This window comes from Myotis myotis, unplaced genomic scaffold (assembly GCF_014108235.1).
Source record: "Myotis myotis isolate mMyoMyo1 unplaced genomic scaffold, mMyoMyo1.p scaffold_m19_p_2, whole genome shotgun sequence".
Classification (NCBI taxonomy): Eukaryota; Metazoa; Chordata; class Mammalia; order Chiroptera; family Vespertilionidae; genus Myotis; species Myotis myotis.
In genome coordinates, this window is record NW_023416324.1 from 47,134,327 (window position 1) to 47,161,208 (window position 26,882).

General features: G+C 36.1%; 1 protein-coding gene across 2 annotated transcripts in view; it reads right to left on the bottom strand.

The window, feature by feature from the left end:
• Nucleotides 1-661: 661 nt before the first annotated feature.
• Nucleotides 662-26,882, bottom strand: part of DNAI4 (dynein axonemal intermediate chain 4) — a 58,413-nt gene continuing 32,192 nt past the window's right edge. The window contains exons 7-15 of one of the 2 annotated variants that reach the window (XM_036350481.1): nt 23,657-23,859; nt 19,856-19,942; nt 18,533-18,684; nt 14,128-14,285; nt 13,196-13,317; nt 8,603-8,701; nt 7,754-7,980; nt 6,825-6,981; nt 662-1,944 (exon numbers count right to left, since the gene is read on the bottom strand). In XM_036350481.1, coding sequence (XP_036206374.1) covers nt 1,894-1,944; nt 6,825-6,981; nt 7,754-7,980; nt 8,603-8,701; nt 13,196-13,317; nt 14,128-14,285; nt 18,533-18,684; nt 19,856-19,942; nt 23,657-23,859 — 1,256 coding nt within the window. In that variant the 3' untranslated portion in view covers nt 662-1,893. The remainder of the gene's footprint in view (nt 1,945-6,824; nt 6,982-7,753; nt 7,981-8,602; nt 8,702-13,195; nt 13,318-14,127; nt 14,286-18,532; nt 18,685-19,855; nt 19,943-23,656; nt 23,860-26,882) is intronic. The other variant, XM_036350480.1, reaches the window with a different exon arrangement.

Consider the following 26,882-nt stretch of genomic DNA (forward strand, 5'->3'; position numbering starts at 1 on the left):
ACAAAAAGGCAAAACTATCGAGACAGGATGGGGGAGGGAAGGGATAAATGGGCATGGCACAGATTATTTTTAGGGCAGAGAAAACACTCTCTATAATACTGCACTTAATGAATGTATGTCATTATACATTTGCCCAAACCCATATAATATATAACACTAAGTGAACCCTAAAGTAAACTATGGACTTTGTGATTATTATGTCCATATAAGTTCATCAGTTATAACAAACTTAACACTCTGGTGTTGATGTTGATAACTGGAGAAGCTATGCATTTCTCAGGGCAGATGGCATATGGGAAATCTCCATACCTCCCTTTCAATTGTGTTATAAACATAAAACTGCTCCAAGAAAATAAAGTTTTTAATTTTCTAAAATTTTATGGTAACTAAAATTTTCTAGTGAGAATCCAAAGTCAGCCTAGCAAGCCAGCAAAATAATGCCTTCTATAGTTTCTATAGCTCTCAAGTGAAAATCTTAAAGTAAAAGTGTGATGCTAACATAAAAGTATGGGAGAGTCTACAAGAATGATGTTCAGAAAGGTAAAATGGAATAGGGTCAGTTGCCCAGGATCCAGGAAGTATAAAATAGCTTTATTTTTCAATTAGGCTCAATGAGAGTAGAATATGTGAAATTATTTTAATGATCAAAAATACATAATAAAAAGAAACACTTTTTTCCAATGAAATTTTTTATTTTGTTGCACAGGGTGCTATGGAAAGTCCAACCTTTCAGAAAGACAAGGGGATGTATTACAATAGACTTCTACCAGTAGGAAATGTATGTTCCTTATAACATGACCTAAGATCTCAGTCTACCTAAAAGTTTCCTTGCTTTTGTTTAACGGATGGCTCCAAAGAAATGGAGATATTGAAGAAATTGATACTTGTGAAAGGTAGTTCCCACTGTTGCACGGATTGTATTCTTAGTTTTAATATATATCTTTTTTAGAGAGTTTAGTGAGTTTTAAATGCCTTGTCTTGTCCTCCTCACGTAACATGCTTTATAGGCCATACTGTCTTTCAGCCTCAGTTAACAAAAACCAGGACTTGTTGAAACAAACAGCATGGAACAGACTGTTAGCAATCTATGTTTGGAGGAGTCACTGCCTCCTACTCCTTCTATTTCCACAAGCTTGCCCTAGAAGTCATTATAAAATAACATCCTGATGCAAACTATAGATCAGGGACTTTCTGTTTTCTCTGTGGGCCCACTTAAGTCTGGGCAGATTCTGGGCATGCAGAGGAGGGAGCCCTGATGTGTCCCAGACTAACTCTTCTCCCTGAACTGCGAGTGTCATGCCTGCTGGCCAAACAGTGCAATTCTGACTTTTGCTGTCATGTCTTTTGCTTGTCAAATAGTCTAATAAAGTTCTATAGCTCAGCTCTCAGATCTAAGAGGATGAATATTGATTTAAAGTTGAGTATGAGAATCCAGTATTTTCTTAATACTAACACCTGCATAATTCACAAACCTTGGAAAACAGAAGATTTAAATGTGTATAGAACTTAGATTTAATAAAGATTTTTGTTTAAGTAATTCTAATAACCTCCAAGCTTTTCTTCTAAAGGAATAGTAATTTTCTAACATACATAGACATTTTATAAGTATGTATGTATACTTGGAATATGATTAAGAAATGGAGTAGGAGTATCTTTCAAAAATTAAGAAAATCCCAACAATACCCTTACAATTAGCTTGGATAAAAAACTAACAACATATCTCTGGAATAAAGGTTGATTAAATTTCTATTAAGTTCAAATAGAAGTTATACATTAAATATTGTTTTCTAAAATCAAAATCCCAGCTTACTGCATCCAATCAGACTGTTAGATATTAAACATTGTTCCTTTAAAAAAAAACAATCAACAAGAAAGGATATCAGTAATGACAATTTATGCTGGTTGATTTGACCTTGGTCCAAGCAAACTATCTATCACATCTCTCTGGAAAAGAAAAAAAAAGTCACATAATTACAATGCAATAAAATACAAATTAAGAGGTAAAGTAGTCTTTAAATTGTCATTTATAAGTCAAATATATATATATATATATTTGTTAGTGATACACATATCTTTTCACTAAGATTGTAAAAGGGAAAAAATCCCTAGTATAAATCTGCTCTTTTCTATGAAAGACTCCTTCACTGAAGTTTGATAAGCAGTTTTATAAGAATTCAGTAAAGGGACAATTCTGGCAGCTCCTGATTAGCTTATTGCATAAAGCTGAATTTTCTCATCTGTAAAATAACTTTTAATCTTTATATTATCTTAGGCTTTTTCATGATCTGTAATATAGTACTTGATTTAGAGAGAGTAAAATGACTGAATTTCTATGTGGATTATGTATTTCATGTAATAATAACAATGACCTTTGTACTAAAGGGGTAAAATGATCATATATAAGAGGCTGAAACCAAAGATGGGAGGTGAGTTTTAGAGAAAGATACAGTGAAAAGATGGAAATTGGGAGCAGAGCCTGGAGATTTCCCGATCACACAGTCAAGGTAATCTTGAGAAAATCACTTATGTCTAGAAATAGTTAACATCTATCTACTTCTAAAGAGTGTTCTAAGAGTTGAGTGAGCTAATATATGTGAAAGTGTACTATAAACTCTGAAGAGTTACAAACACCTCAGATAACATGTAGGCCCGTTCCTGTCTTTTAGCCGGTACCATAATTCTCTGTGGCTTTCCTTCTATCCTTCAAGTCCTGACACTCCCAGTAAGTTCCCAGGTTGCTTCTCAAACACATCTCTTTCTATCTTGTTCTCACTTGGGTAAATATAATAGATCACTTCCATAATTTGTTCACTATTATGTTCTTACTGCTCCAAATAGACCCTGCCATAGTGCATACTTAGTAAATATTTGCTGAAAGAATGGTGTATTTTTTTTCTGCCTTCTGTGTCTCTCAGCATGAATTTATTGTGTTTGTGTTTTATGTTTCTAAAGCCCCATTTTGAAGATTTTACTTTTATTTTTTCTTTAATTTGGGGAAGGAAAAGGTAAAAGCCCAAGTACATAGAATAATATGACAAACATTTGTACACTGAAACGTAAGAGTAGAAATAATATCCAGGAGCAATTCTCTACAGGCTGCCTCCAGAAAGGAAGTTTCTTTGTGCAGTGTCCCATTGAAACTGGCTTCTGCCAAGTGATTGAACCATAATTCTGTACAGTGCAAGACTTGGGCCCCCAGCAACCAATTCCCATCATGCCAGGAGAGAACGGTGCTTCAACAAACAATAAATGCTAAGGTGTTGGTTAATCCTGTTGACAACTGGCTGCATCACTTGCTATAATTGCAAGGCTTGGATCCCAGGCGCCTGTTCATGCCAGGCGCCAGACTGATGTTACCCCAAACCATGAATCCTGACTTGACAGGATAGGGCTGCAGCCAATGTTCTGCTATGTCACAGCACAGTTGTATTCTGGTTTTTTATCACATCAGGGAGGGGCCAGAGTTTCAGAAATCTCGTCCCTCAAAACCTCCATAGTCCAAGGATCCTTCTCCTCCTTCTCCTCCTCCTGCCACACAGGGTGATGGGCAATGCAGGGATACGGGGGAGCTGTGCTCTTAAACTGCTGTCGATCCTTTCTCCGTGGGTTTTCCCCAGTGAACCCTGCTGAGCATGCGTGGTATGTGTGCTGCCTGGCACTTGGCCTTTGGAAAACACTATCTACTCCAAACCAACAAATGTTATCTTTGCCTTGGAGACCTTTCTTGTTTTGTTAATTCTCACCTGAGGATATTTTTTTCCATTGATTTTTAGAGTGGTAGGGAGTAAGGGAGGGGGGAAGGAGAAAGAGAGAGAGAGGAAGGGAGAGAGAGAAAGAGAGATAGAGAGAGAGGAAGGAGAGAGAGAGAGAGAGAGATCTGAGAGAGATAAATTAGTTGGTTACCTCATGCATGTGCCCTGAAGTGGCCAGGGATTGAACCTGCTCCCAAGTATATGCCCTTGACCAGGAATCAAACCCATGACCCTTCCATGCACAACCCAATGATCTAACCATGGAGCAACACTGGCAAGGGCAGCCTTGGATACTTTTTAATAAAAGAAATAAAACCATACTGATAACATTAAAGTTCCCTTTGCAGCCCACCCAATGCTGTCCTTCTCTCAGCACTCACTTCCCAGAGGCAGCCTTTACCATAAATTTGGTACAGATTTTTCCTATAGAATGAAATCATAAGACTTCCAAAAATTTTATTCACTCTTGGTTAAAATTAATGGGAAAATTATAGATCATAATATTACTTGATAAGATATCTTGATAGAAAACAATGGCATTAATTGCTTTGAGACTTCAAATTACTGTTAGGGTTATAATTCTCTGCAAAGCTACAAAAGAGCTATATCAGTTAAGCTTGTGTTTGACAATAAGTAATATAAAAACTGATTAATAATTTAATTTCCCAGAAATATAATCTTTAACCTTTAGAATATTATGATCAAAAGCATAAAAGACTTATTTGTATTAGGAAACTATATTTATTTACTAATTTATGGAATATATTTGTTAAAAGAAAATTTTGCTCACCAGCATTGAAATCATTAAAACACACATACACACACACTAGTTTGCCAAAAATGTTCAGGCTCTGAGTTTTGCCTACTTTCTGCTTACATGGCATACTGCTCACACAAAAAAAGATGTCTCTAAATGATACAAATCCAAACACAGAAATGAAACATTGTCTTCCACCTTCCAGTCTATACATTTACTAACTATAAGCATACCTAAGAACACAGTTTTATTTTTTGTGTTTAAATAATATTACAAAATCATATTTTGTACTTCCTTTCATGAAATTTGCTTTTATTGCTCAATACTATGTATTCAAAATGTGTCATATTGACATGTTGAAATATACATCAATTAAACTTTGGTATTGTAGTCACTCAGGTGAACGCGCTATATTTTACTTATCCAGTTCTCCACTGATGATCATTTAGGTTGTTTCAATCACTTGATAGAAATCAATCAAGTGATGCAGCAACATGTTGCAGAGCTCCATAAATGGAGAAGGTAAGTAATATGTAATTAGACTTTAGGAGACAAGGGTTTTGAGACTTCTCCATATGGAGGACAATGACAAATCAACAGTGTGACAGGGCTCAGCAGTTAGGAAAATTCCTTTGAATGTCTACAGTCAATATGCATCTCAGCCAGTTGAGAAAATAATCTCCAAAACTACTTAGGATGTTTCATTTGTTTCTTTATTGAGAAAACATATTTTTACCCTCAGAAGAATAAGAATTGTATATGGAAATAATGCAGCAAATTAAACAGATAATTTTACTATTTTTGTATTAAGGAATTTATAAATATTTTCTTTTTTATTTTTTTAAATATATTTTTATTGATTTCAGATAGGAAGGGAGAGAGAGATAGAAACATCAATGATGAGAGGGAATCATTGATTGGCTGCCTCTTGCATGCCCCCTACTGGGGTTCGAGCCCACAACCCGAGCATGTGCTTTTGACTGGATTCGAACCTGGGACCCTACAGTCTACAGGCTGATGCTCTATCCCCTGAGCAAACCAGTTCGGTCTATATATTTTGTATGTTAAATAGTTATTATATATAAGAGAACCTGTCATATTAAATTGTCTAACAAATAAATTTGTGACTTTGATTTATTTTTATGTATTTTCAATTTGTTTATTTATTTATTTAGCATTTACAGTCAAATAAAGTTATGGTTGGAGTAGAACTCTACCTCCTACATGTGACCCAAATCTAATCAACACATCTTCCTTCCCTGGCCATATTTTTCTCTGGTTGGATATTTAAGTTGTTTTCTCCTTCTTTTTGTTTTTTAATCCAATTACAAATAATGCTATAATTAATTTCTTTGATTGCCTTTATGAATATTTCTACAAGATAGAGTCCCAGAAGCGGATAGTCTTGGCTCATATTGCTACTTTGGTTCCAAAGAAGTTATGCCAATTTCTATTCTAAACATCAGTATAGCCAAGGACCTATCTTATCAAATGTTTGCCAGTACTGAGCAGTCCCATTAAAAAAAAAAAAAAAAAAAAAAACTTTGTTAATTTGATATATGAGAATGCTATCACATGTTAATTTAATGTAATACTTTTTTATTTCTTTAATTATTAGTGAGGTTGAATTTTAAAATATAAGTTACGAGTCATTTTTTTGTGAATGAAGTTTCCAATCACTATCCACTCTCTCCTGGAGTCTTAGTGTTTTTCCTTATTGATTTCTGAATATTTTAATGTTTTTAACATGTTTATTGTATTTACTGTAATATTTTCCAGATTACTGCTTAAAATAGAAAGTTAAACATAAGAAACAGAAAAACTTGAAAAGCTACCTTACAAATAATGGACATCTTTGATATTACTTTGCTTGTCAAAGTTTTACAACAAAGCTTTGGTATTTGAAAAACAGAGAAAGGGACTAAGGATAATGCTAAACCAATAGAAACAAATGCTTATTTTAGGAACATTGGATAATATCTAAAAATATTATTTCTTGTAAAAATTTTTGTATATATTTCAGTAAATTTTTCAGCTATATTTAACAGTTATTAAGTACTAAGTAAATATTAGGTACAATTTTAAGTTCTTTCATATGACATTTATAAATCTTATGCTCAACAACATCATTATTCCAATTTTATAGACAGGGAACAGATAGGAATCATGCCAAGTAGGTAGCAGTTCTTGTAACATATTTTTTCCATTGCACCACACTTAAGATAGAAGAAATGTAAAGCCCTTCCTTGTATGACACAAAATCGCAACTAAATAAAATCATGCAATTACATAAAATTTTGACTTTTGAATCTTACCCGGCCAGAAGACAAAGCAGTGGGCATATTTCTCAGTTCATACACAGCAACCTGTCCGTCACTGTCTCCCACTAGAAGGCAATCTGTTTGTTTAGCGAAGAGAACAGTTGTGAACTTGATTCCAGGGTTAGCAACATTCACAATTAGAGGATCCAAACTGTAATACAATATTTTATTTGTAAATTCAGTTGTTGTTAATATGTTCTTTGTATATTCAGACTTACAGAAGTCTGAAATATTTTTTGTGATTTTATGCAATAAAAATAAAAAGCTTAAGCATTTTCAAAATCAAAATAACTGCTTCTTAATATTATATATCAGTATTTAATCATTTGAGGAGATGAATAATATAACCTATTTTCTTTTTATTGATTTTTATTGATTTTTAGAGAGTGAGAAAGGGTGAGGGGTGAGAGAGAAACATCGATGTGGCATTGACACAGTGACTGGCTGCCTCTGGCATGTCCCACATGGGGGATAGAGCCCCAACCCAGGCATGTGCCCTGACTGGGAATGGAACAGGCAACCTTTTGGTGTGTGAGACTATATCCAACTAACTGAGCCACACTGGCCAGGGCAATATAACCTATTTTCATTCAAATATGTTTATAACCATATAAGTAATTAATATTAATATAGCATCCTGGCATACATCTTTATTCTTAAAGAACTCTCATAGTATAAACTATTACTTGTTTCAAAGTAAATACAGGGTGGGGCAAAAGTAGGTTACAGTTGTGAATACAGAAAACACAGAGTTTATTCTTGTGTTATTACTAATCATTGCATTGTTTTCCCTATGAACAACTGTAAATCTACTTTTGCCCCACCCTGTACAGGTCTCTGTAACCAATGTCAAAACTTTCAGGTATCATTTAGTTTGACCTACTTCTACTAGAAACATCCCCAAGAAAAATATTAACACTTACGTGCTGATGTGAAGGTCCCAAATCTCCACTCTGTTCTCATTTGCAGCTGCAAATATATAGGATGATTTTGGGGACCAGGCAACATCATAAACAACATAAGTAGTTGGGTAAAAACTCAAAAAAGGCTTGGTATTTTCCTGTTGCCATATAATAACGCCCCAATCTGCAGAACAGCTTAAGAACACATCATGACAAAACGGATTCCATGCTATTTTATACACTGGACCCTTAAATTAAAAAAATAAATTAAAACACATTGGTAAATAGTATTTAATATCTGATACTTTAAACTTCACCAACAAATTTAAAATGCTAAGATTTCTAGAAGATTTATCCACCATGCACTATTATGTGGGTAGTATTTTAGCTGAAAGTAACATCATAAATTGAATCTTCTCTAAATTATGCCATACAAAAACATTAAAAAATAGTTGATACAATACTCACTAAATGTTAATACATATTATACATTCTGACTTAAAAATATAAGGAGTGTTAAGAAAAAAGAAATGAAGAAAATATAGATGGAACAATTATAAAAGATATGCAGAACAGAGATATGCAAGAGACAATTTTACTTTGGGATCAGCATGTTATAAGCGAAGTCAGAACCAAATAAAACCTGTGACTTCCATAATGTGCAAGGAAAAACTGAGGCTATCTGGAAGCCAGAAACAATGCCCCACACATTACTGGGAGTTTCCACGCAAGCAAGCACTTATTTTGAGTTGATATTTTTAACTCTGAAGGTGTAAATGTATTGCATGTTTAAAATACTGTGCATAATGATATTATTGTTTCAGAAATATTTCAAGATACATTTTCCATACTTACTATAATTAAACTAACCTTATGTCCTCTGTAGGTATCTAGGTATTGTTCATTATATGAACAAGAACATTTGTGAATGTGACCTTCTTCAGTACCAGCCAAATAGATATTTGTGTCCTACAACACGAAAAATCAAAATGCATTGGTTTTTGATACATTAGTAAATATGCTAAATAGAAGATTAGACCACTCAAGATATATTAAAATCAATTCAAGAACCAAAACTAGAAATACTAAAGATAGTTGTCTGTTGTCTTTTTCTTTCTATCGTGATTTTATAATAATTAAACTACTTGAAGAACTACTGTGCAAAGAAAATATAGATTTACTTTTTGCTGGAATAGAGGATATAACTTAGCATCCTATCTAGAAATTACATGGACAAACTTTGGCTTAAAATGAGGAAGAAACCTTCTAACACTTAGAGCTATCTCTCACTGGAACTAGCAGTCCAGGGAAATAGTAAGTTTCAATAGAACAAGTCAAGAAGAAGGCAGATGACTTAATAATAGCTATTTATGTATATAATGCTAAGGAAATGGTTCTTGCTGGGAATGAGAAATTGAACTAGATGGTGTCTAGTTCAAAAATCTATAACAAAATGTATGTATTAAATGAGGATTTTAAATGCATTTCCTACCCCTAACTGGTTTGGCTCAGTGGAGAGAGCATCGGCCTGCGGACTGAGGGGTCCCGGGTTCGATTCCAGTCAAGGGCATGTACCTTGGTTGTGGGCAGATCCCCAGTGGGGGGGGGGGGGGGCAGGTGCAGGAGGCAGCTAATCGATGTCTCTCATCAATGTTTCTCACTCTCTATCCCTCTCCCTGCCTCTCTGTAAAAAAAAAAAAAAATCAAAATATATTTAAAAATAAATAAATGCATTTCCTATAGTGAAATAAGTCACAGTTAGAAAGCCTGAAAGTAAGTGTTCTGTGTCCTAACTATGTGGGGTCAGAATCACCTGGGAGCATTTCAGAACTGTAGAGTCTCGCCTTACCCCAGATCTACTGAATCAGAATCTGCACTTTCACAAGATTTCCAAATAATTTATACGTACATTAACATTTTAGACACACTGTTCTAGTGTGTGCCAGTACTTAAGAATGCAAATACTAGATCAGGGGGCATATGCAATTTTAAATTACACAAAAAGTAAAATCCTCCCCCCTCCCCCCAAGTACCATGATTAATTTACATTCAGCAGTAAATAAAAGTTCCCTTTGACCCACATTCTCTTCAACAGTTGGTCATATCAGAAATCTTAAATTTTGCCATTTATTAAGTGTAAAATTATACCTAATGGTTTAGATTGCCATGTATGTGAATATTAACAACGTTGAGCACACTTTTATTTCCTCTTCTATTCACATCTCTGGACTATTTTACTAATAATCTATCTTTTTTATATTTATTTCTTTAAGTTTGTGTTCTATTACATATTCTTTATTTATTAAATATGTTGCAAATATCTTCTCCCAGTGTATGGTTTTTTATTTTCTTTGGTATCTTTTGGTAAATAGCAGCTCTCATTTTAGTGTAGCTGGTATATATATATATATATATATATATATATATATATATTATAAAATATTATATATAATATATATATATATATATATGTATATATATATATATATATATATATATTTATACTAGAGTCCTGGTGCATGAAATTCATGCACAGGGGTGGGGGGCCATATGTCCCTCAGCCCAGTCTGCACCCTCTCCAATCTGGGACCCCTTGGGGGATGTCCGACTGCCGGACATCCCTCTTGCAATCCTGGACTGCTGGCTCCTAACCACTCACCTGCCTGCCTGCCTGATTGCCCCTAACCGCTTCTGCCTGTTGGCCCGATCATCCCCAAGTGCCCTCCCCTGTCGGCCCAATTGCCCTCAATTGTTCTCCCCTGCCAGCCTGGGCACTCCTAATTGCCCTCCCCTGCCGGCCTCGTTGCACCCAGCTGCCCTTCCATGCCAGCCTGGTCACCCCTAATTGCCCTCCCCTCCTGGCCTGGTTGCCCCCAACTTCCCTCCCTTGCAGGCCTGATCCCCCCCAACTGTCCTCCCCTGCTGGCCTGGTTGCCCCCAAATGCCCTCCTCTGCCGGCCTGATATTGCCCCCAACTGTCCTCCCCTACTGGCCTGGTCCCCCCCAACCACCCTACCCTGACAGCCTGGTTGCCCCCAAATGCCCTCCCCTGATGGCTTGTTTGTCCACAACTGCCCTCCCCTGCTGACCATCGTGTGGCGACGTTGCGCGAGGGCATCGTGCATGATGCCATCTAGGCTTTTATTATATAGGATGGTACTTTTTTGTGCCTTGTTTAAGATTTTTTCTACTTTGAGGTCATAGAGATATTCTCCTACATTTTCTTCTAAGAGTGTTTTTGTGTATGATGGATGCAGTAAGGATCTAATTCTATCTGCAGTAAACTTACAGCTTACATTATACTCAATCACACTTAATAGTAAAAGACTGAATGCTGTTTCCCTAAGATAAGGAACTAGACAGGGATGTCTGTTTTCGCCATTTCCATTCCCACTTGTGCTAGAGGTTCTAATGAATGCAATCAGGCAATAAAAAGAAATAAAAGGTAACCAGATTAAAAAGGAAGAAGTAAAAGTCTTTATTTACAGGAAGCATGTCAAACTCATGGCCGGTGGGCCACATATGGCCCACAACAAATATTTTTGTAGCCCAGCTAATATAACGGTTTGTAAGAAACATTTTAATAAAAATTTTGTAATTTATTTTTTACAATATCCTGTTATACATAATTATTAACTAACTACAACATTCGCTAATGACTGATTACTATAATTGTGTTGCATTCATTTCCCTTATGTGCCCTATGTGCAGGCGCACCATTTCTCTCCACTAATACTAGCAGCGGATATTTTAGCAGCCGACTGCCACATCATTAGTCTTGGACTGCCTTGTTTGCTGTGCACAACAGGAAATATTTCACTTTCAGAGAACAAGAAAAATAGGTTTATTTGCATTACGCTTATTAATTTGTGCAGTTATTCAGTGTCTGGTAAGTTCATGTTCAAGAAAAAATATTAATTTTTATTAAAATGTTCTATTGTGTTATGTTAACGATTACTCATTTATTTCAGCCCTTTGTATTCAGCATGTCTCGAAATAAACCTATGTTTCAATGAAAATGGAAGCTGTTGTTTTTTTGCGGCCCACATGAACTTCGACCTTGTTTATTTGGCCCGTGTTAGCCTTTGAGTTTGACACGCTTTATAGACTACATGATCATCTTGAACTCCTCCCACCAAGGAACATTTCTAGGACACCAGACTAGGCTTCTCAGCCCAGCACAATGGACATTTTCGGCCAGCTAATTCTTTGTTTGGGGGTGGGAGATGGCGATGGTGCTTGCACGATGCATTTATAGGATGTTTCCCCGCATCCTTCGACTTTGTTCACTAGACGGCAATAGCATTCCTCCCCACGCCCCACCTCCTCCAGCTGTAAGAACCAAAAATGTGTTACGACATTGTGAAAAGTCTCCTGGTGGGAAAATACCCACCGGCCTGCCCACGCTGAGAACCACTGTCGTAGAGTTAGGTGAAAAGTAGATTACAGGAATTTGAGAATGAAGGCAGTTAGAATATGCTAGCACTGTTATAAAAGTGAAACATGACAAAGGCCTGAGCTACATTAACAAGGAGTAAGCGTGGGCTGGAAGGAGTGATGCAGTAAGACTTCACTATCATTTGGATGCTAGGATAGAACAAAGTAGGAACTCAAGTTTTGTTTGCATACTTAGGTAGACAACGGTGACACTAAAGAGATGACCATATTACATATCAGAAAACATTAGGATATGTTTTCGTAGAAGTGGGTCATAATGGCTGAATTTTCTGATTCCAAAGAACCTCCAGATAGAAAGAATTTTAAAAAGTAGAAGTTCATTAACTGTGCTTCGATTTGATTCTGGGCTTGATAAGCAGGAACTTAACACATTGTGGGCAGATGACGAGCATTCTCCCGTTTCATATTACACAGTATTTTACATAATGTTAAAGGCATGCCTTAAAATTAAATACCCATTGCATTTTGAAGTTATTTATTACATGTTCTTACAAGCTATTATCTTTTTAAAGTATGAGACTTTGTAAAACCTTTTTGTACTCGTTTACTAGAAACTTATCTGGCCACTGGGTAAAGCTGGCAACAAAACTACTGGTGTGCAATGTGTTAAGTAGTCTTCCTGATGCCTAGAATCGTAAGAGCAACCCCTCACATGAAGGATCTAGAGGACTATATGGTACGTTTGGTTTCTATTGGAACAATAGAGCAGCAGAGCAGACAAGAAGGTCAAGGAGGGGCACTCATTATACATGCAGTTGTAAAGAGGATCTTGCCATAGTTCCTCAGAAATACAGACCTTTTCTCCGGAAAGAAGATAGAGACAGAGTATAGTCAACTGGAATGTGCCATACCACCTTTGGTTGACAGCTATGTTTGTTATTTTCTTACTTACAAGGCACAATATTAGTTAACATGCTAACTTTTTGTCTTGTTTTATATCTTAATATACTTCCATTATTGGAAGTTGTTATATGCAATAGTAAATCATGGATTGAAATAATTTACCTTGGGATGAAAAGCAAAGCACATCCCAGGAGCTTGACGAGATATCAAAGCTTCACCTTTCTTTTCCTTTTCCCCTCCTCTTCTGCTGATGCTGGAAGTAGTTCGCTTCAAACGCATCAAATCTTTATTTAAAGAAAAAATACAGTACATTTCTTAGGTCCCCCAAGGGTTTCAAATCATGAGATGCACAGATTTTTATTTCCTTCATGGGGAGATATTACTGTGATTTCTCCCTTTGATCTGTTTTTTCATGGCTCTGAAAATATAAGGTTTTAAGTGCTTTCCCTGGGACCAATTTGGGGTATTTAGTAGTTAGAGGAAGCTAGGATGGTGAGTGGAGCAAGTACATACCAGGGGAAGAAAATCAATTGCCATATGATTTAATACATATATGCTGTTTCTGCTACATTGGTGCCATAATTCCAAGCAATTATATAGACATCTGAATTAATTTTTAGAATGAGGCAGGGAAGAGATAAATAAATGGAAAAAAAGTAATGGGAGAGAATAGGGGAAAAGGTTTCCTGCCTTAGAAAACTAAGTTTGCAAATATAATAGTGTTGTTTGAGAGTGTTAACTAGTTTCAACTGAAATCCTAAACTGTCCCCAAACCAGTTTATTAAAATTATTTCAGAGTGGTAAAAAAAAAGAAAAAATATATCTTATTTATCACATGAAAAAGTATTGTAGATATAATATGTCCCTTCTGCAAATAATGATTTCTGCCATCTTCTGCATGTGATTAGGTTAAAATTAGCAAATACCCAAACTAGATGCTTATAAAAAAAATGACCAAACCCAGTTTTATTTTCTTATTTAGCAAAACCAAAATTTTTCACCTCTTATACATGGTTTACTAGGAATTTTTAATTCAGCCTGTAACAAGAGAAAGATAACTTGATATCTGTTTATTAGTAGTATTTTCTTTTTACCATAACAGTCCAGTCCTTTGCGTATAATCCATTTGGCGATTCTTCCGTCTGCTGATATAGAAACTAGTATTTCTCTCTTGTCATCACCTGTTGTTCCTCGATCTTGTTCTATCCACTGTAGTTGCCATATAGGTTCCAAATGTTTTTGAGGTGATTCACTGAAACAGAGAAAAGTACTAAATATATACTCATTATAAGAATTTTTTTTAAAAAAAAAGACTTAGAGGGAGAAACCAAGATGGTGGCATAGGTAAACACCGGAGTTTGCTGCCTTGAACAACCACTTCAAAAATACAACTAAAAGATGGAACGGACATCATCCAGAACCACAGGAAGGCTGGCTGAGTGGAAGTTCTACAACTAGGAGGAAAGAGAAAAGCATACCGAGACTCAGAGGAGGCGCAGTGCTGAAGTAAAATACTAAGGTGCGGAGTGCATGCGGAGCGGGCTGGCGGCTGAGGGAGCGGTTGTTGTTTTCAATCGGGAGGGAGTCTCAGGCTCTGAGCTCCAGTTCCAGGCAAGTCTCTAGGGACCCAGACTCATATGGGAGAAGCAGGACTGTCTGGCATCGCTCAGAACCCTAGGGCAGCTTTCTCTCCGTGGGGCTTGCAGCGATTACTGGGACACTGAGAAACAGAGCCTCTGAGGGCAAGACTGAGAGCAGCCATAATTGCTAACCCCGCCCTGTTGATCGCATGGGACCCACCCCGCCCAAGCCCTGCAGGGAGACTTTTGCTGGATAGCCTCAGGAAAAGGCGAGATTAGCACCTCCCTAGAGATCCAGGAGCCAGGAAGCCCAGAGGTCAGAGTGGGACCATCCAGTTTGCAGCTCCGTGGAACCATAAAAGACACACTCAGGGGGCAGACTCAGGGGGCAGACTCAGTGAGCACCAAAGCCCCATCGAAGCAAGTCTAGCCCCAGAGGGGTGTCTCCAGCACAGAAGTTCTCCCACTGCAGACACAGCTGATTCTCACAGCCAATTGGCCTGGAGGTCAATTCCTCACAGTGATAACTACAACAATCAAGGCTTAATTACAACAAGACTGTGCACAAAGCCCATAAGGGGGTGCACTAAGAGTGTCTACCTCAGGTAATTGGGACACTTAGCACAGAAAGGTACTCTATTGACACAGCGAAGCATAAAAAATGCCGAGACAAAGAAACAGGACACAAACGACAGAATTGGAGGAAAGAAAACTCCTGGATATAGAGTTCAAAACTACACTTTTAAGGTCTTTAAAGAACTGTCTAGAAGCCACTGATAAATTTAATAAGGCCCTCGAAAAGACTGGTGAGACCATCGATAAATGTAGTGAGATCCTCAAGAAATCTAATGAGACCCTTGATGTTGTGATAAAGGACCAATTAGAAATTAAGCATACACTGACTGAAATAAAGAACATTATACAGACTCCCAACAGCAGACCAGAGGATCACAAGAATCAAGTCAAAGATTTGAAATATGAAGAAGCAAAAAACACCCAACCAGAAAAGCAAAATGAAAAAAGAATCCGAAAATACGAAGATAGTGTAAGGAGCCTCTGGGACAGCTTCAAGTGTACCAACATCAGAATTATAGGGGTGCCAGAAGAAGAGAGAGAGCAAGATATTGAAAACCTCTTTGAAGAAATAATGACAGAAAACTTCCCCTACCTGGTAAAAGAAATAGACTTACAAGTACAGGAAGCACAGAGAATTCCAAACAAAAGGAATCCAAAGAGGACCACACCAAGACACATCATAATTAAAATGCCAAGAGCAAAAGAAAAGGGAGAATCCTAAAAGCAGCAAGAGAAAGAAAATCAGTTACCTACAAGGGAATACCCATACGACTGTCAGCTGATTTCTCAACAGAAACTTTGCAGGCCAGAAGGGAGTGCTAAGAAATATTCAAAGTGATGAATACCAAGAACCTACAACCAAGATTACTTTATCCAGCAAAGCTATCATTCAGAACGGAAGGTCAGATAAAGAGCTTCACAGATAAGGAAAAGCTAAAGGAGTTCATCACCACCAAACCAGTATTATATGAAATGCTGAAAGGTATCCTTTAAGAAGAGGAAGAAGAAGAAAAAGGTAAAGATACAAATTATGAACAACAAATACACATCTATCAACAAGTGAATCTAAAAATCAAGTGAATAAATAATCTGATGAACAGTATGAACTGGTGATTGTAATAGAAAAGGAATGGACTGACTATTCTTGGGGGGGGGAAGGGGTGTGGGGTGAGGGAAGAGATTGGACAATAATCGTGCACCTATGGATGAGGACAGTGGGTGGGGAGTGAGGGTGGAGGGTGGGGTGGGAACTGGGTGGAGCAGAGTTATGGTGGGAAAAAAGAGTAACTAATGTAATAACCTGAACAATAAAGATTTAATTAAAAAATAAATAAATAAAAATAAATAAATAAAAAAACTTAGAGTACAAGTGATAAGGACAACACCATAGGGCACTATAACCTACTTATAGAGTGCTTTTATTGTTGAAAACTGGATTTTTAATTTAAATATTTTGAAAAACAGGAAAAATAATCACTTTGACACCTAATATTCACTGCCGATTTTCTCATTTCTTAAAAAGAAAATTGTTACTACATTAATTCTATTGGTTCTCATAACAAATACAAAAGCAAATTATTTCCTTTCTTTTAAAAATGTATTTCACTTATTCTATTCCTTTTATTTTTTCCTAGTTAAATTGTTTAAATTTAGCTTATTTTATACATATTGAATATTAAGTATCTTTATCTTTATAAGGATTTTTCGTAGTTTAAATGAATAAGTTGTTTAAGTTTTATTCACTTCTCAGTGAATTTTAAAATCACTTGTCAGATTACTGACTGCCCTGTTCCTAGTACTAAATCCCTTGATTTTTTTTTAATGTGAACTCTCCAAAATAATAGTTCTGAATCTTTTTAAAAACATAGATATCTTTGATTTTATGGTAAAATTTATGGGCCCTCTTCCTGGAAATAAGCAGAAAGGCCCCCACTTACAAAACTATGCAAATAATTTCAAAGTTAAGCATAAGTACTTCTGTTTTAATGCCTATTTCCATTCAGTTCCAGCAAAGTTTACTCAAAACTAATATAAATATTCTACCTCATTTTTGCCCCATTGATATATGGTCTATTACAAAAACCTAGTATATTCAATATCCTCCTCCCCCTTTAACTTTTTTATTTTCTCAATATGACTCATTTATTTATTCATTTTTTTTCCTTTTAAGAGTTCTATATCTATTTCTTTTTCATTAAACTTATTGGGCTGACATTGGTTAATAAAATTAAATAGGTTTCAAGTGTACAATTCTATAATACATCATCTGTATATTGCACTGTTTATTTATATTCATACATTCATTCTCTTTCTTTTAAAAAAATATATTTTATTGATTTTTACAGAGAGAAAGAGAGAGGGATAGAGAGTTAGAAACTTCGATGAGAGAGAAACATTGATTCAGCTGCCTCCTGCCCACTCCCCACTGGGGATGTGCCCGCAACCAAGGTACATGCCCTTGACCGGAATCGAACCTGGGACTCTTCAGTCCGCAGGCCGATGCTCTATCCACTGAGCCAACCCGGTTAGGGCCATTCATTCATTCTTAAACACTGTAATCCTGTTACATATCTGATATCATGTGATGGATGTATTGAGTATGCAAAGATAAACAAGACTTAATGTTTGCTCTCAAAGAGCTTACAGCCTCCTCAGGAGAATGATATATACATAAACAATTTATATACAGCATGATGTGTGCTGTGATAAAGTTGTGTATAGCATGCACAAAAGAAAGAAATGGGAATGTTTCCTTGAGGAGGTGGTACCACAGCAATCAAGGATACAAACTTTCAGTTATAAGATGAGTCATTTCTGGAAATCTAATATTTAGCATGGTGGTTATAGTTAACGATACTGTATTGTATACTTGAAGTTTGCTAATAGAGTAACCTTAAGTTTTCTCACCACACATGCAAAAAATAGTAACTATGTGAGGAGATGGATGTGTTAATTAATTTGATTGTGGTCATTTCACAATGTATACAAATATTCAATCATCGCATTGTACACCTTTAAAAAATCAGAGTGTACAACCTAAATATATACAATTTTTCAGTTATACCTCAATAAAATTGAGAAAATTTTTCTTTAAAAAAGAATAAGCATAAAACTTTCAAGCCAAAGGAAATTTGTTGGTGAGGTGGGCAGAGAAGATAAAGGAGATATTAGGGCAAAGCATTCCAGCTGGAGAGAAAATAGGAGAAATTATTAAATGTTTGAAAAATAATGGTACCATTCTCAGTAACAATGTAAACATTCACTCAAGACCAAATAACATTAAATTTTTACTTCTCTCTAAATAAGCATATATTCTACATTTATCTAATTCTTGGATCCTCACCTGCTATCCAGAACTGGAACATTAACGTTGCTCTGTACATTATAAACTGCAATGGTGCCATTGTGATAGCCAACTGCTAAAAGATTAGGTGTTCCAATGGAAAAATCCACAGCAGTAACTCCATATGGACTCTGATAAATACGTTCTGGCCACTGAAACAAAAATACTATATTACATGTTAAAGTTGGTTTTGTACACCACGGTAGGTAGGGTCTGATGATGGCTAAAGTGTAGTCTAGTGCCAGTGGGGATGTGAGAAGAGTTAGTCTACATTAAGTTACTTTTCTCTTCCTAAGTTGCAGTACAGATGAGAATAAAACCTCCTTTCCCTCCCTTTGATGAATTCTCAGAGCTCAATAATTTTAAGAAATACAAGATGGGCTTCTACAATAATGACCATATATTGGCAACTTTTCAATAGTATTTGTTTGATCAATATAGGACTACATTCTTAAAGAAACAATAATGGGCTCCAAACAAATGACCTAACATATGCGTTCCTATCTGCTCCAAACTCACTAAGGTACTTTCCTAAAATTCTGTCAAGCATTTTATTGGTTTGTTTCAATGTCTAATCTAAATACTTTCTTGTTTTTAACACCCTATTGGAAAAGAAGACAGCCTACTGATGATGAATCTTTTATCAATCTTTCTACCTGTTTAAAATTGCTTCTTCCTTTCTTTTATGCTATATAAACCCATCTTTCTAACAAAAGTGGGAATATTTATAAAAACTCTATTTTCATATGATCTTCTGATCCTTTTCTAAGTTTTTTACTTTACATTTCAGTTGTGAATTAAAACTAAATGTAAAGCTATAAAGTAACAAATTGACTGGGGCTATTTAGCACACACACATGCACACACACAAATGGTTGATTCTTATTTATTCTCTTTGAAAAGTTCATGGCAATAAGATGGTCATATTAACCTATTTTATATCAGTTGAGGATAACAGAAATCTATCTTATAGGGTGATAAGGAGTTATTCATATATTAAGAAACAACCCAGTATTAAATGAAATGTAATTTTCAAAGGATTTTTTTTTTTTTTGCAAATTCATTCTTTGTAATTAGCCATGATAAACAATAATGGTTCAACTCTGGATCAACAGATATAACAGTACATAGTATATGCTCAATAAATATTTATTGAATGAACTTGTAAATGAATTTACTTTAACCTATATCAAAAAGAACAAATTTTAATTATTATGTACTTAAACCAAAAAAAAAAAAATGGCTTGCTTGAACAACTATCTGCTTTATAATCATGTCAACATTTAATTAAATAAAAGTGGGTCTTCATCCTGTTTGGGTTACCATGGGATTCTTTATTGACCAGCAGCAAGCCAATCCTTTTTTTTGCTCTTTAAATCCAAAATGCCCATAGCCAACAGCCAAAAGGTCCTGAAAATCAGAAAATTGCATTTAATATAAGAGAGGGTGACATATAAATATTTGCAAATGTACAAAGATGCATATTAATGAACTGTTTTTATAATAGTGATAAAACATTTCAATTAAGACTTTTTCTAAATACTAGTATACCCTCTATTTTACTTTACACCTTCATCTTCCTAAGCAAAATTATAATGATAATCAAATTTTCAGATTAAACAGTAAGTACCCCCAAAGAATGAATTGCTAACAAGTTCCTTTACATCTATAATAATAAAAGGATAATATGCTAATTAGACTGGACGTCTTCCAGATGTCCTTCCTGATGAAGCTGGGGCAGGAGGGAAGCCAGCACAGGTCCCGGGTGCCTGCCGGCGGCCAGAGGAGGGAAGCCCAGGTCTCAGGTGCCAGAGGGAACCCGGTGCTGGCAGCCAGGGGAAGGAAGGTCTACTCTTGCACGAATTTTCGCACATCAGGCCTCTAGTATTGAGATAATCTTCCAAAACTGCATTATTACATTATAATATCCCTTGGGTTTTTTAGAATGACCAAATCATTCTAAGTGTAAAATAAAGATATTTAAGGTAAAGACAGGTATCATAAAATGATGTGTCTCCTCCCTCAAAATTCATATGTAAAACGCATAATCCCCAATGTGATTATATTTAAGGACAGGGCTTTTAGGAGGCAATTATGGTAACATGAGGTCATAAGGGTGGGGTCCTAATCTTGTAAAATCAATGGCCTTTATAAAGAGAAAGACACAGCAGAGTCCTCTCTACCATATGAGGACACAAACATCTGCAAGTCAGGAAGAGAGGCTTCCCAGGAACAAATCAGCTGGCACCTTGATTCTGGACTTCCTAACATCCAGAACTGTGAGAAAACAAATTTCTATCATTCACGCCACCCAGCCTATGGTATTTTATGATGGCAGCCTGAGTTGATGCTTATGTAAGACATGCTTATGTAAGTATAAATAGACAAAAGTTAATGATTGCCCTGGCCAGTGTGGCTAAGTTGGTTGGGTACATCCCATGCACCAAAGGGTTGCCAGTTGATTTCTGGTCAGGGCACATGCCCAGGTTGCAGGTTTGATCCCCAGTAGGGGGCGCACAAGAGGCAGCCAATCGATGTTTCACTCTTGCAAAATGAAGACAACCCACTGAATGGGAGAACATATTCACCAATGATACATCTGATAAAGGATTAATATTCAAAATTTGTAAAGAACTTCTAAAACTCAACACCAAAAATACAGACAATCAAATTAAAAAATGGGCAAATGAGCTTAATATGCACTTCTCCAAAGAGGACATACAGATGATCAATGGACATATGAAAAGATGCTCAGCATCAATATAATCATCAGAGATATAATTTCAGATTATAACCACAATGAGAAATCACCTTAAACCTGTCAGAATGGCTGTCATCAATAAATCAGCAAACAATTGCTGGTGAGGATGTGGAGAAAAGGAAATCTTTGCACACTGATGGTGGGAATGCAGATTGGTGCAGCCACTATGGAAAGCAGTCTGAAGTTTCCTCAAAAAAGTAAAAATCAGACTGCCATATGACCCTGCAATTCCACTCCTGGGAATGTGTCCAAATAAGCTTGAAACACTGATTTGAAAGAATATATGCACCTTTATGTTCATTGCAGTATTATTTACAAAAGCCAAGATTTGGAAGCAGCCCATGTGTCCATCAGTAGATGAGTGGATTAAAAAGCTGTGGTATATTTACACAATGGAGTACAAGTTGGCCATAAAAAAGAAGAAAGGCTTACCCTTTGCAACAGCATGGATGGACCTGGCAAGTATAATGCCAAGTGAAATAACCCAGTCAGGAAAAGACAAGTACCATATGATTTTACTTATATGTGAAATCTAATGATCAAAATACATAAAACAAAAAAATAGAAACAGATTCATAGATACGAAGAATAGACTGAATGCTGTCAGAGGGGATGGAGGTTGTGGGGGGCAGTGGGAGAGGCCTGGGTGAAAAAGGTGAAGAGGTTAAGAAAAAACAATATGAGAAAATGGGGGGTGGAGGGAGGTAGAAAAGGTAAAGAGGGGTAAATGGTGATAAAGAGACTTGATTTGGGGTGGTGAACAAACAATACAATATACAGAATAATGTATTATAGAATTGTACACTTGAAGTCTATATAATTTTATAAATCATTGTCACCACAATAAATTCAATAAAATAAAATGTTAGTGTATTCAGTTTCTAAATAGAATTCATATGTGTTTATTACAGTTATTATTGATTTATTGAATCTCACTTATCTATGAGATGTTCTCAAGTATAGTGTTACAATGACAAATCCAAATTAAAAGGATTTTATTTTATTAAAAATCTTATACAGCCCAGCCAGTGTGGCTCCATGGCTGAGTGTCGAACTATGAACCAGGGGGTCATGGTTCCATTCCTGGTCAGGGCAAATGCTTGAGTTGCAGGCTTGATACCCAGTGGTGGGTGTGCAGGAGGCAGCCGATCAATGATTCTCTCTCATTATTGATGTTTCTATCTCTCTCTCCCTCCTCCTTCCTCTCTGAAATCAATACAAATATATACATTTTACAGTGTTATTTAGTCTTCAACAAAAATGATTATAGAACTTCTGTTTTTTAATAACCATAACAACTATCATATTTGCACATAGCATCTTAAAAGACGTGGCAATAAAATAATAAGGCTAATTCTTAATCATACATAATACAATACAACTTAAACCAATAAATTAGTTTTGATCACTTTAAAAATACACTAAATGTTTATTGCCATTACATAAAAGCATTTTGGAATAACTAGTTGAGAATCATGTCTTCAGAAGCAGTTTATAAACCCCAAGAGAAAATAAGTATCCTTACTCTATAATCATTTCCTTTTTACAAGTAAATGAGCCATCCCCCAATTTGATGATTCATTTAATGAATGAATGGTCTTTCTCAGGATGATTTTTAGCAATTAGTATTTAAAAGCAAGAAACCTGGAGGTAGATGTTTGGGTTTGAACTCCAGCTGTTTTACTTATATTGTACAACTTTGGGCAAGTTGTTTATCCTTTCTGTGCTTCAATTTCCTCATCAACATCATGAAGCCTAACTCACAGAGTTTTTGTATTAATACAAGTAAAATACAAATACAAATCTGGATACCTGAGTTTAGTAAATGTTGAAATAAATCGAATATATACTATATTCTACTTCATTTCTCAATATCTGATATGGATTCAGAGAGTGTCTCAAGTACATCTATTAAGATAAAAATGGTGCCCTAACTGGTTTGGCTCAGTAGATAGAGCAATGGCCTGAGGACTGATGTTTTTCAGGTTTGATTCCCATCAAGGACACATGCCCAGGTTGCAGGCTCAATCCCCAGTAGGGGGCGTGCAGGAGGCAGCCAATCAATGATTCTCTCTCATCATTGATGTTTCTATCTCTCTCTCCCTTCCTCTCTGAAATCAATCAAACAATCAATATAGAAATATATATAGATAAAAATGATAATGTATTTATATTAAAGGAGAAAAAATTTTTCATAATTATATGCGTTTTTCATTTTGAATCATGAATTTTCTTTAGAGGCATTTTAAAACTAGGGGTTATGTTTATTTAAATACTTGCTTAAATTAAAAAAATATTCATTAGGACTTGACAATTTCTCTTAAATGCTAGAGATGGAATTGTTAAAATATTAGATAACTTACTGGATTTGCTTTATTCCAGGCAAGGCTGCTCACATTAAGACCTTTGGTTAAGTCACAGGAAAAGGACCAAAGTCGTTCCAAATTGGCTGGTATTGTTGATTGTTCTTCACCTATTTCTATGTCTTCTTCCTCTTCCTTCTTCTCTTCTACCTCTTCACGTTTTTTACCTTCTGAAAGGTCTTTAGGCCCTTCAGGTTTTGGTTCTAAAATTAAATCAAATAAAAAGATTATCGCCTGGCCAGTGTAACTTAGTGGTTGAGCGTCTACCTATGAAACAGGAGGTCATGGATTCTATTGCTGGTTAGGGCATATGCCTGGGTTTCTGGCTCAATCCCCATTGTGGGGCATGCAGGAGGCAACCTATCAATGATTCACTCTCATCATTGATGCTTCTCTCTCTCTCTCTCTCTCTCTCTTTCTCCCTCTCCCTCTCTGAAATCAATAATAAGTATATATTTTTTAAAAAATAAGATTGTCTTCTTCTAATCTATAGGACCCTGCCAAAAGCTCCAAACAGCATCTCTATCTACTACCAACACTACAAGCACCATTGGATCTGGTGGATCAAGGTACCCCCAAATGACATTTGGGGGTACCTTGAATAGTTCTGCCTGGCCCTGTTGCAAAATCTCCTATTCTTCTGGACACCCCTCAAAACTAGCAGCTTTTCAGGTAACTCAACAAATAAGCCAGAGGAGCACATCCAAATGAGGAATACACTGCCTCCAAAATGCAAAGAGGTCCATTAGGCACTGTGCCTCTTTTATGGTTGTAAGAAGGGCTGGGTAAAAGTATATCAATAAAACTGTTATAAACATCTATGTGTTAACAGAAGGGTTAGACTAACCCTACAGTATTTTTTTAAAAAATATATTTTATTGATTTTTTACAGAGAGGAAGGGAGAGGGATAGAGAGTTAGAAACATTGATGAGAGAGAAACATCGATCAGCTGCCTCCTGCACACCTCCTACTGGGGATGTGCCCACAACCAAAGTACATGCCCCTGACCGGAATCGAACCTGGGACCCTTGAGTCCACAGGCCGAGCTCTATCCACTGAGCCAAACCAGTTAGGGCAACCCTACAGTATTTTGTGTTGATATTAGTACCCACTTTTTTCTTATTTCTTGGTGTTAAATAAGGGGAAAAAATCATCATCATACTCAAGGTCATACTCTTGTGTCGTCTTGTACAAGTTTCATGGTTTTGCATTTTACATTGTGATCTATGATCCATTTTGAGTTAACTTTTGGGTATCTAGATTCTTTATTTTGCATGTAAATGTCCAATTGTTACACTACTATTTGTTGAAAAGACTATAATTTTTTCTTTTTTTTAAATATATATTTTATTGATTTTCTACAGAGAGGAAGGGAGAGAGATAGAGAGTTAGAAACATCGATGAGAGAGAAACATCGATCATCTGCCTCCTGCACATCTTCTACTGGAGATATGCCCGCAACCCAGGTAAATGCCCTTGACCGGAATCGAACCTGGGACCCTTCAGTCCGCAGGCCGACGCTCTATCCACTGAGCCTAACCGGTCTCGGCATATCGTTTTTTCATTGCATTCTTTCCTCCTTTATCAAAGATCAATTGACTATATTCATGTATATGTATTTCTGGGCTCTCCATTCTGTTCTATTGATCTTTGTGTCTATTCTTTCACCAATAATCACTGTCTTAACTACTATAGCTATATAGTAAGTCTTAAAGTCCAGTAGTGCCAGTCTTCTGACTTTGTTTTTCTCCTTCAATACTGTATTGCCTATTCTGGGTATAATAGCCATTTAAAAGTCCTTGCCTGCTTTTCCATCATCTTGGCCACTTTTTCATGTTCTTGTTGACTGAGTTTTCTTATAGTGTGGCTTATATGTTACTGCTTCTTCATGCAACTAGTCTTATTTATTTATTTATTTTTTGCTGAATATTGTACATTGTAAATGTTACCGTATTGGAAGTCTGGGTTGTGCTTTCTTCCTTTATACAGTGTTCCATTTGTTTTGAAAAGCAGTTAACTTACTTTCGTATTAGCTTGATTTTTTAAAAGCTTTTTGTAAAGGGTTGTCTGTTGGGGGATGGTGGTCCTAAACTAGACTTTAGGGTTAGTCTAACCCTACTTTTAAGGTGTAGCTCTTCTGCATATGTACTGAACACCCCAGGTGTGCAATAAGGTCTCTACCTCTGGCCAGTCAGAACTCAAATATCTCCCAGACCAGAGCAAACTCTGACACTTGTTCATTTTATAGCTCCTGGTGGTTGTTCTTTACTTTCCTCAATTTTACCCCAACATGCACAGTTTTTGTTTCAGGCAAAGACTCTATGGTAGATTTATGCATTTTTTTTCCTCTTCATAGCTTCCTCCTGCCTGATTCTTTATCCCACCAATTCCAGTCATCTCAGACTCTCTGAACTCTTATCTATATCTGTGTGTCATCAAGTAGCAAAACTACATACTTTGCTACAATTCATCTCTATGCCCTGTGGTCTCGTAATTATCTACATCATAACCAAAAGTAAAAGTACTGTTTCATCTTTTGAAAATGGTCAATGATGGGTTCCACATGGCTGTGATAAGCTTCCAGTTGTTATGGGCAGACTGTATTAAACTTGCCCTCCTGCCATAAATGAATATAAAACTGTACTTGAAATATGAGGTAACTGTTTTCAGGCATTAAACAATAGGCATTGCACAGCTGTGAACACCAGGGTCAAGCACACTTTCAGCCTGGGACCATTACCTCACCACGTGCTGGGAAGTGAGTGGAGCAAAACACAGCAGTCTAGCTGAGGAGGCACAGATAAAAATGCACAAAGGCAGAATGTTAGACTGAGCAACAAAATAAAGACCAAACTATATACTGTTTATAGTAGACACAGGTTAAACATAAAAATAAAAATGTTATAAGTAAAAGGAATAAGGATAATGCAAATAATAAGGATAAGAAAGTTAGTGAGGCTATATTAATGTTATACAAATTAGGCTTCAAGACAGAGTATTACCAGAATAAGTATGGGCATTTCCTAGTCATGAAAGTATATATAATGATTTGTAAAAAGGGTAGCATCCATAAGGCAGAATACTTTTAAGATTGAATGTACCTGATAACAAAGCTCTCAAATATGTAGAGCAAAATTAATAAACTTAAAGGGAAATATAAACAAATTTATAATCCTAACTAGAGATTTAAATATTACTCTCACATTAATTGATAGAAAGGGTCAA